The sequence below is a fragment of the Rana temporaria genome, chromosome 3 (assembly GCF_905171775.1).
Source record: "Rana temporaria chromosome 3, aRanTem1.1, whole genome shotgun sequence".
NCBI lineage: Eukaryota > Metazoa > Chordata > Amphibia > Anura > Ranidae > Rana > Rana temporaria.
Window position 1 is genome coordinate 121,086,438 of NC_053491.1, and position 13,137 is coordinate 121,099,574.

A 13,137-nucleotide genomic window follows, 5' to 3' on the forward strand; every position below is an offset into this window, starting at 1 on the left:
GCCCCTGGACCCCCAAAGGAGAGAACCCTCCCGGATTGAATACTCCAGTTAAACCAAGACAGTGGAGTAAACTGTGGACCACAAGAGGAGACAAGGAAGTGTATAGTAATTGTAAGAAATATTGCAAAAACATTACTAAAGGGTATCCACATAACACAACTCCACTATTCCATTACTCTTATGATATTTACTTACTAAATTCAATGTAGAAAATGAATCAAGGAGGTGCCTGAGTACCAGCCAAATAAGCACACAGATAAGATGAGATATAATTCAAACTAGACTGTTAAGTAGGGACCACGGAGATGTATTCCTTTTCTGGTGTCCGAAGCTCCATCTCTATTGGTCACAGATCCTGGATACCCTTACTAGAGTCTTCCAGACTACGATCCTTGCCGAACCTAAACATTGCTTGCTTGGTATACTTGACACACTACCAATGGAGGACATCCATAAACAAGCTGTAGCGAGGGCTCTCTTCCAGGCTCGAAAGTTGATTCTGAGGCACTGGAAATCCACGGAGCCCCCTACGTTGCAGGAATGGCTTACCCAAATGGGTGACACTATTCGCTTAGAAAAACTGGTCTATCAATACAGGGGTAAGAGAGGCAAATTTGATAGATTATGGGCCCCATGGCTGGAAGTTCCCGGACTAGCCCCATTGGATCTGGTTTATGACCCTCAAGGATCGCCTCTGTCGCCGGTGTTATTCAACATCTATCTTCGACCGCTTTTTGAAATCATCAGCAGCCAAAAACTGCTTTATCACTCCTATGCAGACGACACGCAACTGTATTTCCGCATTTGCAATAAAAAGGATCACCACCTCAATCTAGAGACATTCCTCTCTTTGATAGAGAACTGGATGACAAAGAGTTATCTTAAACTCAATGGAGCGAAAACAGAACTTCTCCTGTTTCACGCCAAGCGTATAAAACAACCTGCAACAACTTGGACCCCCCCCGCCCATTCTGGGCAAAATAATCACACCTAGCGCCAAAGTCAAAAGTCTCGGGGTCATCTTTGACTCCTACATGACAATGGACGCACAAATAGGGTCAGTAGTCAGTGGATCTCACCATCTGCTGCGTCTACTACGCAGACTTACTCCTTTCATTCCAAAAGAAGACATAGCAGTCATGGTGGGAGCAATTGTAAACTCCAGACTGGATTATGCAAATGCCCTTTACCTCGGACTCCCAAAGTACCAAATCGCTCATCTGCAAGTCGTTCAAAATACGGCCGCCAGACTTGTGACTGGGAAAAAACCCTGGGAATCAATCTCACCCTCACTGAGATCACTTCATTGGTTGCCAGTAAAAGACAGAATTGCTTTCAAAGCACTCTGTCTAACCCATAGATGTATCCATGGGAATGCTCCCCATTATCTATGCGAAAAAATAAAAGCTCATAACCCCAATCGCGTTCTGCGATCTACCGATCAAAATCTTCTTCAGATACCGAAAGTCAACTACAAATCCAAAGGAGAAAAGAGATTCGCGGTCCAGGGTCCCAGACTATGGAACGCTTTACCAACCAGCATTCGGTTGGAGGAGAACCACTTAGCATTCAGGAGAAAGATCAAAACGCATCTCTTTTGATACCAAAGGAGACAGGAACAACAAGCGCCCAGAGGCGATTAAGTTCGCATGTGCCGCGCTATATAAGTTTTCATTCATTCATTCATTCATTCATTCATGACCGATTGTTCTAGGATCTGTTATTGTTTTCACGTTTCCACTTACGTGTATGGGGAGAGGCGGGTGGTCAGCTCTTTGCAGTGGAGAGTGGTTTGCCAATGTTCTTTCAGTCTGTTTTGTATATTATGTTGCTCTTCGGTATGCTGAAACTTGCAGATCTTTTGTATTTGCTTTGCTCTGAACCATGTATGTGTGAATACCTTTTGTGCTCAATAAACACGTTTTGTTTGATAAAAAAAAAACTAGACTGTTAATCCAGCAGAGCTGTCAAGTAAAACCAGGTTTACAATCACTCGGGTATTATATAGTACATACGTTCATTTTTTTTCTGTTCAACCCAGTAGGCTAAACAGAAAAAAAATTGAGAGATTGGCATATTTACACAAGCAATGTTAGTGCAGTGATCTCCCCCACTGTGCTATTGTGTTCTGACAAGGGGACAACACCCCACCAGAACACACCAGTCAGTGCTCTCAGCCATTGTGTGGTTGTCCCCTCCCCACCAGAACACAATGATCAGCGCTCACATCCATTGACTGCCAGCGCTGCTTGGCTGCTAGTCGGATGCTGGTTTTCCAGCTAGACCATTTGACAGAAGCCAGTTGTGAGACCGGCTTCTGTAGGACAGCCAGCTGTACACACCATACAAATGTCGGCCGGTTCAGCATATTCGGATCGTGTGTACTCAACATTAATCATAACAGTAGTTTCAAGAAATGCACTCTTCACAAAAGGAGGATAGCCCCCAGTGGGATGGGCATGATGACAAGAAAGAAAAAAGTTCAACTGTAGTATTATAAAGTTACCCCCATTTGGAGAAAGCAATTTGAAAGTAAACTCACATGTAAAAAGCAGATACATTAGGTTCAAGTGTCCATCGGCCCTAACACAATGGCCACCAAGCAGTTTCTTTATATCCCAGTGGCATGTGACATCAATTCTGAGATGTATGTGCAGCCACTCGGACGCCACTAGGTAACCATGGGCAGATCCTTGGTCAAATAACCAGGCTCAACCATGCTTCAAGAAGGAGAACCCCAGGGCCACAAGAAGACGGTAGCATCTCCCCCCAGGCTAAACACCACTCATTTTCTCCCCCACTTTGGCTGGCAGTGCAGAGCCAAAAAAATGGCATCTGGTGAATCGCACAAGAGAAGTTTCTACTTGGAGCCAACCCACGGATGCCCCTTGAGTCTGTAGGGGGCACACTGGATGCTCCTCCATCAGGGTGACCAGAGTGACCCCCCAAAGGAAGATCCTCACCCCGAAGAGGCTCCAATGGGCACCCATGTCACCCAAAACAAAGCAGTCAAGGCAAGATTGCTCCCATTTATCTAAAGGACACATAAGCAGAAACAGAATAGCCACTATATATGGCCCGTCTAGAAAGCATCTCAGAGCTATACTACATTTGTTCAAAGCAGTTTACAATTATACAAAACATTATACAAAATATAATCCTCACACTGAAGAGGCTCCCATGGGCACCCATGGGCACCCATGGCACCCGAAACAAAGCAGTCAAGGCAAGATTGCTCCCATTTTTTTTTTATAATCACTTTTTTTCCTTTATTATAACAAGTCTAATTTTACAATCAAATATATATGAACAAAAACAGAGACAGGCAAATACAATAGTTACCATTTACCCCTTTAAAATCCTTTTGACCTTTGACCCTCGTTCCCTTTTCCCCTTGGATTTCTCTGGATCTATCCTCCTATTTTACCCTTTTCAGTCTATTTCTCCCCTCCAGAGCACCCTTGGGCGACGGGGAACACTCACATATCCACATTGTCCTCCAATCTCCAATAGAAGAAGAGAAAAAACAACAACTAAACACAACAAACCCCAACGACCCCAAGAAGAAGAAGAAAAAAAACACAAACCCCTGGCTTGGCTCCCCCCCCCTGGATAAATCCGTCGCTACCTCGGAGGAGTAGTACCACCATCCTGCCCATGTATCCTTAAATCTGTCCCGTTGATCTCTCACTGTGTGTACCCATCTCTCCGCTTCCATAATCCTCTCAACCTCCCCCTTCCAGTCCTTTATCATGGGGCATCTCGATTGTTTCCAAAATCTGGGAATTAGTGCCTTAGCTGCATTTAACAAGTGTGGAGTGACACTTCTTTTATAAAATGTAATAGATTATGGCATCCCATGAAAAAGGAAGTGTAATGGGGAGGGCTCTATATCTCTATATCTCTTAGGCCCCATACACGCAAGAGGATTTGCGCGGATTTCCATGCGATGGAGTGTACTCACCATCGAATCGAAATCCGCGCCGAAATCCTCTGGCGATGACGTGTCGCGCCGTCGTCGCGATTATGACGCGGCAACGTGCGCGACGCTGTCATATAAGGAATTCCACGCATGCGTCGAATCATTACGACGCATGCGGGGGATCCCTTCGGACGGATGGATCCGGTGAGTCTGTACAGACCAGCGGATCCATCCGTTGGGATGGATTCCAGCGGATAGATTTGATAGCATGTCATCAAATATTTATCCGCTGGAAATCCATCCCAGGGGATAAATATCCGCGGAAACAGATCCGCTGGAGTGTACACACCATAGGATCTATCCGCTGAAACCCATTCACTGGGATTTTTCAGCGGATGGATTCTATCGTGTGTATGGGGCCTAAGTGTTAACTTTTTTATCCTTCCAAAATTTCTTAATCCTGGGACAGTACCACCATGAATGTAAAAATTACCCCTTCTGGTTGCATCCCCTCCAGCAGTTAGTATCCGCGGACGGGTACATCTGCCCCAGGCAGGTCGGAGTTTGGTACCATCTAGTGAGAAATTTAAAGGACATCTCTTGTATATAAGAACTAATTGAGGAATGGTGTGTTGTCTCCATCAATCTCTCCACTTAATCTGTCGTAAAATTATGGCCCAGTTCCTTTTCCCATTCACGAATGTAGTAGGGAGTTGTGTGACCGTGAGCACACAACACCAACTTATACATTCGAGATAACATATGGCCCGGCTCTGATAAGTTAACACACAACTCCTCAAAGGCGTTCAATGGATTTGCAGGTCTGATCTGTGTTTCCATTTATTAAACCAGTCCCTCAACTGACCATATTTCCATTCAGCCATTGCTACCTCCCCCAAATTCTTTACCAAATCCCCCAATGGAAGAAGTTTCCCTTGTGGTGCCACTCCTGCACAATTCCCTTTCCCCTCCCTACCCCAGCACCCCAAACTACCTCTTTCCTCCCCCGGGGGAAACCAAGGAAAACCTTCCAGGGGTGTCAGGGGTGATATCGGGGGGGGGGGGAAATCTTCCTGTCTTCATTCTGTTCCATATTGTGTGTGTTGTTTTCGTCAAGGGTGATACATATTCCGACAATCCCCTATAAGCGGCTGGAATTCATGGTGCCCCTGCCAAATTCCTTCCTGCCAATGTTTTCTTCACTTGTACCCATCCTTTACTATCTGTATCATGGCACCAGTTCATAATGCGGACCAGGGCCATGGCTCTGTAGTAAATCCCTATATCCGGGAGGCCTACCCCTCCCTCCCCCTTTGGTCTCCTCAGCATCTCATATGCCAGTCGATTGCTCCCATTTAACTAAAGGACACATAAGCAGAAACGGAATAGCCACTATATATGGTCCGTCTAGAAAGCATCTCAGAGCTATACTACATTTGTTCAAAGCAATTTACAATTATACATAGCATTATACAAAACAAATACAATAAAGAGGCATGCAAGCATAAATCAAATAGTTTTTTTGCTAATAATAAATGAAGCTCAGGAATTGATTCAATCCTGGATGCATGGTGGCCTTCAAATTGGGAATCCACTTGGCTTGGCTCTGAATATAGCCTTGGTATTAGATTGATTGTTTGGAATTTTCTGTGTAAGGAGCATGTTGGCAGACCTACATGAAGACCAGCTACAGGTACAGACCTAAGAGGTGAAGTTCAGGGCATTTTTGTCTACCTCTTGCCTGGCTACCAGAGATGCATAAGCAACATGGAGTTGTCTAGAGATGAAGCAGCCTGTGTTGTTTTAGCTAGCAGGGACAGTGTTCATGAGAGTGATTGCCACCAAGAGGACATCTGTGAAGCTTTGGTGTGGTGAGAGGTCTTTGGCCAATATCACAGGGATTTGCAGCCACCAGTAGAGTTCTGCATTGCTTTTCCTTTTTTTGTGGATTACAAGTATTCTCACACCTAAGTCTCACTGCGGCATTCATTGACACAGACAGTAGGATTCGGCCTCGTCTGCCCCCCCCCCCCACTCCTGTGTCACAGGATTTGATTGAAAGCAGCAGAAGCCAATGGCTCCTTCTGCTATCAATCTGTTCAATGGGAAGAGAGACATCAGCTGAAGCCAATGCACTTGTGGTCATTGTTGGATTGGATCTGGCTCAAGTAAGAAAAATGGGGGGGCTTTGGGAGGAGCTGCAGCGCAGAAGGGTTTTCCCCTTAATGCATAAAATATACCTTGAGGCTTTAGAACCACTTTAAAGAGAAGTTTTGCTGATGTCCACCATCCTATCACCTGCAAGCAAAATTAATGTTTTTATTTCCCTTATTGGGTATTCTTTGAAAAATGAATATTCACCAAATTCACTAAGCTAAAAGAAAATCCCAAGGAGCAAATTATCTTGCAAAGTGCACAGCCTATTTGCCTTTAGCAAAATAACCAATTTTGTCGTGTGAGGCCTCGTACACATGTCCAAGGAATCTTGACAAGCTTTCTTTGCGTACACACTGTCAAGATAAAATCTCGTCGTTCTCAAACGCGGTGACGTTCAACACGTATGACGGCACTATAAAGAGGAAGTTCGATTCCACTGGCGCCACCCTTGGGGCTGCTTTTACTAATCTCATGTTACTGCGTGTTAAGTAAAAATTTGGTGAGAGACTTTTCAGTCTGTTACAGCGTGACGAATGTGCTATCTCCATTACAAACGCTACTTTTACTAAAGGTGCGCTCCCGTCTCATAGTTTATTCTGAGCATGCGCGGGTTTCTAAGCATACACACGAACGTGTTCCTTGCCGTAAACCAGCCTGATGAGAAAAACGACGAGGAAATTGAGACTCCCAGATGAGGAAAAAGAGAACTTGTTCTCTTTTTTGCTCGTCGAGGTCCACGACAGTTTTCTCGACAAAAACACACACAACCGTTTTCCTCTGCAAAAAAGCTCTGCCACCAAGTTTCTTGATGGATTCTGTCGAGGAAAACGGCCTGAGAAGAAGTCATAAAACACAACCATTGTGTAACACAGGGGTGTCCAACAGTTTGACTTTCTTGGGCCACATTGGAAGAAAACAAGTATGATATTGGACACTCAATTCATTTTCAAGGTGTTCATTCGATATTTTGGTTATAATTTTGCCCTTTGTGTGCTTTATCCTTGAAGATAGTTGCTCACAAATATAGGTAATGCCAAAAACTGATAATAATTCTGTAAGGTGTACTGGTCCTAGCTGTTTTTTTTTTTTTTTTACATATATTGTCTTCACTATTAAAGGTTAAGATCAAAAATCAACTTCAAAGTAAAAAGGGAAAGATGCAAAGACAACATCCCCAGTACATGGTTATCATGAGATGATAAACGAAAAACTTTATGTTTGCATAACCTCTCAGTCCCTGTCCTAGCTGTGACTTCTTTTACATGGCAAATATTTGCACTGGACAGAGCAAAGTTTATTATTTTAGGTTTAGAAAAAAAGAGAAGTTATAAACTCAACTTTAAAGTGGCTTTTGCCACATTGGAAGAAAGTTTTCTTGCTGGATGCCAGGATTCTCTGGCTGACAATTAGAAATCATGAGGCATCTTCTTTGTCTTGTGTTGCTGTTATTCTCTGCTGAAATAAGGGGATTTGATCTGTACATAGAGGAGTTCCCTGATGCTGCTGTAAGTATTACAATTTAAAATCTTCTCTAAATAAACCATAATATACAAACTAGTGCATGCAAGTTCTCATCCAGATCTAAAAATCAAATGCAATGGTGTTTGTTTCCATCAAAGCCATTATTTTCTAAAGTCTGTTGTAATTATACAAAAGTGATTGGCTATCTGCTTAAGTTAAGTGTTACCTATGTCAGTCTATTTCAAGTGTTTCTATCTATCACCAGTACATTTTACCTGTCCATATGTGTTATGAGTTTTTTTTAATGAAATAATGGGTTTTATTCCAAGTATTTTATAAGTTATTATTTGTTAATAATATTTCACTAGAAATGTGATGATTAGTTTAACTGTAAATTACCAAAATTACCGGGCTTACACTACATATAGTAGGGGCTCACATTTAGTTCAAGGGTCCACAAACGCTCTAGCTCATTTACCCCTTTAAGTAGTTTCAGACAGTTCATTGACCCTCCAAATATTTATTACATGAACTTAATTTATTAAATACTACTTTAAATATTAGTACAAGAGATGGTAATTATAAATTCATAACTTAATATAAGTTAATATTTACAATATGAAAAATTTTACATTTAGCAGACCATTGATACTAAATTCATACCTTAATAAAAGTTAATATTTACAATATGAAAAATATTACATTTAGCAGACCATTGATACTAAAACTGGTATCATTAATGGGAAGGATACATCTGATAAATATCAACAAGGACACTGATATGTTGTTGGTAAATCTAAGCCATAAGTCACCATGCTCTTTCAGGTTTAGTATGTTCCTCTGCTTGGTTAGAATTGTATTTGCATGGCTAAAACCAGATTTTAACCATTTAAAAACTTGGAAAAACTAAGTAAAAAAAGCTGAAGCATTGCTTACAGTTGAAGATATTAAACAACAGTATTTACATATGATATTCCATAGTTTCTGTCACCAGTATCTAATTTCAGACAATATTAAACCAGCAATGAACAATTTTGTATAGTTCAAGTAATTAAATATTTTTCTCGTGGTATGGGTTACAGAGTATCACTGCTGATTAAAGGATAGCTGCAGAACCAGTCATCAGCTAGCCCAGGAGCTGGCATCATGGCCCTTGTAAGTGGTGCTTGTTTAAGGTAGAACACATAATACATAATGGGCAGTGACAGGTAAGCCCAGGATCTAGACCTGACATGCTCACTTGGGCTATGGCAGGCCTCCAGTGCTAGATAGAAATCTTAGCTGTGATTGGTAATAGTTATCCTTATGCCTCGTACATACGATCGTAATTTCCGATGGAAAAAGTCAGTCTGACTTTTTCCATCTGACTTTCCGACCGTGTGTATGCCCATTGGATATTCCGATGAATTCCATCAGAGTTTACATAGAGAACATGTTCTCTTTTCCTCCGATGAAATTCTGTCAGAATTCCGATGTGAATTTGGTCAGACAAAGGTCCGATCATGTGTACAGGGCATAAGAGGATGATTAAAGTGAATTTTTACAGGCCAAAAACATTTTCACACAAACACACACATATATATTATATATATAATGTATTGAAATAAAAAAGTGAAAAAGAATATATAGTGTGGCTATTTACTGACAAAAATGTTAAGACAGTTTCAGTGTTGCATTCAAAGCCCAACTGTTTGAAATAAAGATTTATTTAAATTCCTCTCCAAAGTTATCACAAAGCAACTGTATGTTTAAAGTCCCATGAATGCATGGAAATTGTGAAATATAACAGATTATTGTATGCTCTAACAGAAATGTCATACTAGACGACAGCGATCTGTTGTTCTTTTCTTATCCCTTACATAAATGCAATCAGTCCTGCCGCCAATCATAAAACCGTCTGTCAATAAAATTGAGCTCAATGTATACCTATCAGAAACAAATCCTCATATGTAAAATGATATGCCCTTAAGAAACAAGAATACCATACACAGATATATCACATTGATGTTGTAGTATTGTTGGTTTCTTATTAACAACAAAGCCTCTGTTTGCCCAAATGCAGTAAAGGTTTAAGAAATAATTTCAGCACCAATATATTGGTAATTTCCTAGTTTTCTTCTTTTCTTTATTTATTATAGAATTTGTCTTTAAACCCTGTAGATTTTAATGACATTTCTTTGTTTAAATGCCTGTGATAATGCCAAAAGAATTACTTTTAGGACAGGAACTGGTGTGAATATTTCTATATATTCTGTTTAATATGCAAGTGCTATACATAGATTAGGTAAATAAATCACAGAGTTATCTGGAAAGATGTTGTAGGAAGTCTACTTTTAGTGGTTTTCTTCTTTAATAAGCATTGATTTGCCCAAAGAACTCTATTTTGCCTTCTAAAATTTATTTTTTTCTGAGTCCAAGCATTCTAAGAACACAGAAAATGCACCCAGGTTTTAGAAAAAGCTTTTAAATCAGGAACCTCTCCCTTTTGCCATTCTTTCGTTTTTTCCTTTTATGGGGTTTCGGTAAATGCTAATACTGAAGCATGCTGGTATAGCCCCGTAAGATAAGTTAGATAAAGCTGCATGTTTTTTAAGTAAATATAACATATATTCTGTCATATGGTACTATATTCTCTGGATAACCAAAAAAGGACAAACTATACAGTAGATTAATGTGTTTTTACTCTTTTAGGACCTTGGTCAACTCATGGATGAGTTGGAACCCCATATTAAGGAGAGAATAAAGGTAAATGATTTTAGTAAATTGCATAAATAAATCTTTATATCTGCAAATGTCGTATATTTTGGAAAGGTTTTGTGGTTCCTAGCAGCCCCTGGACCTAGCACCACATACCGTCCACAGTGTCATAGCTTTGCCAGTCCTGGCACTCCTAAGTTATATCTAAACCCAGGAACAAAAATGTAATATATTGCAGCATAACAGTCCTTACAAGGTACTGTAATTGTTTCTTTTTTTTCAGTCTAAATTACATGGTTGATCTTACCAGAATGTCAGTTGCCTTGCAACATCCTGGGCTTTGATTCAATATATCAAACAATGTTACCAGCCTTCCTAGCTATCTGTGAACTACAAAATACCTCCCTACTATGTAACAGAAATGAGAAGATAGGAAGATTTTATAGTCTAAATTAGAAGAACAGACTAGGGAGGCAATGATGTTCCTTCATAAATACTCAGCAGTCAGTAAGTGTTATCATTCTAGCAGTGTCGCCAGGTTAAACTAAAGAACAAAAAGTCTGAAAAAATTTAAACTAATACAACCACTATAGCTAAGCACTGGTTAGCTGCAATATATATATATATATATATATATATATATATATATATATATATATATATATATATATATAGAGGGGCAGATCCACATACATCTGCGCCGGGCGCAGCGTATGTCAGATACGCTACGCCGCTGTAACTTACTTTGAGTTGGTTTGAATCCTCAACGAATTAGCGCCGTAAGTTAAGGCGGCGTAGTGTTTCTTTCGCGGCGTAAGGGTGCGGAATTCAAATGCAGTGGGTAGGGGGCGTGTTTCATTTAAATGAAGCGCGTCCCCGCGCTGAACGAACTGCGCATGCGCCGTCCCTAAAATTTTCCGGCATGCATTGCTCTAAATGACGTCGCAAGGACGTCATTGGTATTGACGTGGACGTAAATTACATCCAGCCCCATTCATGGACGACTTACGCAAACGACGTAAAATATTCAAAATTATACGCGGGAACGACGGCCATACTTAACATTGAGTACGCCACCATATAGCAGCTTTAACTATACGCCGGAAAAAGCCGAACGGAAACGACGTAAAAAAATGCGACGGCCGCTCGTACGTTCGTGGATCGTCGGAAATAGCTAATTTGCATATTCGACGCAGATTACGACGGGAACGCCACCTAGCGGACGCCGAAAAATTGCATCTAAGATCCGACGGCGTACGAAGACGTACGCCTGTTGGATCTAGCCGAGATGCCGTCGTATCTTGTTTTGAGGATTCAAAACAAAGATTCGACGCGGGAATTTTTCAATTACGCCGGCGTATCAGTAGATACGCCGGCGTAATTTCTTTGTGGATCTACCCCATTGTATTTAGGTTTATATATGCTTTAAAGAAACCCTGTACTCAGTGAAATATGTAATCTTCAATTGCTGACCTTCTGCAACTGCTAGTTGCCTGGTCTTTCTTCTTATTTAATTTTTTTTTTTTTTTACTTTTATATTCTTTATTGAAAAATGTTCCATCCCTGGTCTTTCTGAGTATAGTACTTTCTGAATCACTGACCTGGAACAAGTATACAGTGAGTGAAGTCCACACTTGATTTACTTTTTTAAGGGTCAGCGAAACAGAAAGCCATTTGATCAGCAGGCATTACAGGCAAACAATTAGCAATTTCCTCAGCTGATATGCTATGGCCTCCATAATCCTCTCTGCATTAATTTTCCTAAATATTTTGGAGCATTGAAGAACTTGATATTATTAACCACTTAAGCTCCGGACCAATACGCTGTCTAAAGACCAGAGGTGTTTTTACAATTTGGCAATGCGCTGCTTTAACTGGTAATTGCGCGGTCATGCAATGTTGTACCGAAACGAAACTTGCGTCCTTTTCTTCCCACAAATAGAGCTTTATTTTGATGGTATTTGATCGCCTCTGCGATTTTTATTTTTTGCGATATAAACGCAAAAAGACCGTAAATTTTGAAAAAAAATGATTTTTCTTATAACAAAAAGTAAAAAAAATCGAATAAACTAAATTTTAGTCAAACATTTAGGCCAAAATGTATTCAGCCACATGTCTTTAGTAAAAAAAATCGCAATAAGCGTATATTTATTGGTTTTCGCAAAAGTTATAGCGTCTACAAACTAGGGTACATTTTCTGGAATTTACACAGCTTTTATTTTATGACTGCCTATCTCATTTCTTGAGGTGCTAAAATGGCAAGGCAGTACAAAACCCCCCCAAATGACCCCATTTTGGAAAGTAGACACCCCAAGGAAACTGCTGAGAGGCATGTTGAGTCCATTGAATATTTAATTTTTTTGTCCCAAGTGATTGAATAATGACGAAAAAAAAAAAAAAAAAAAATGTTTACAAAAAGTTGTCACTAAATGATATATTTCTCACACATGCCATGGTTATATGTGGAATTGCACCCCAAAATACATTCTGCTGCTTCTCCTGAGTACGGGGATACCACATGTGTGGGACTTTTTGGGAGCCTAGCCGCATACGGGGCCCCAAAACCCAAGCACCGCCTTCAGCATTTCTAAGGGCACAAATTTTTGATTTCACTCCTCACTACCTATCAAGGTTTCGAAGGCCATAAAATGCCAAAATAGCAAAAAAAAAAACCAAATGACCCCATTTTGGAAAGTAGACACCCTAAGCTATTTGCTGAGAGGCATGTCGAGTCCATGGAATATTTTATATTTTGACACAAGTTGCGGGAATATGACAAACTGATTTTTTTTTGCACAAAGTTGTCACTAAATGATATATTGCTCACACATGCCATAGTTATATGTGGAATTGCACCCCAAAAGACATTCTGCTGCTTCTCCCGAGTACGGGGATACCAC

The 13,137-nt window shown here is 40.5% G+C and overlaps 1 protein-coding gene across 1 annotated transcript in view; it reads left to right on the forward strand.

Annotated features, from left to right (window-relative positions):
• Positions 1–7,417: 7,417 nt before the first annotated feature.
• Positions 7,418–13,137, forward strand: part of ITIH2 (inter-alpha-trypsin inhibitor heavy chain 2) — a 75,540-nt gene continuing 69,820 nt past the window's right edge. Inside the window, exons 1-2 of the mRNA XM_040343347.1 lie at positions 7,418–7,584; positions 10,232–10,285. Of these exons, the coding sequence (XP_040199281.1) occupies positions 7,495–7,584; positions 10,232–10,285 (144 nt within the window). The 5' untranslated portion in view covers positions 7,418–7,494. The remainder of the gene's footprint in view (positions 7,585–10,231; positions 10,286–13,137) is intronic.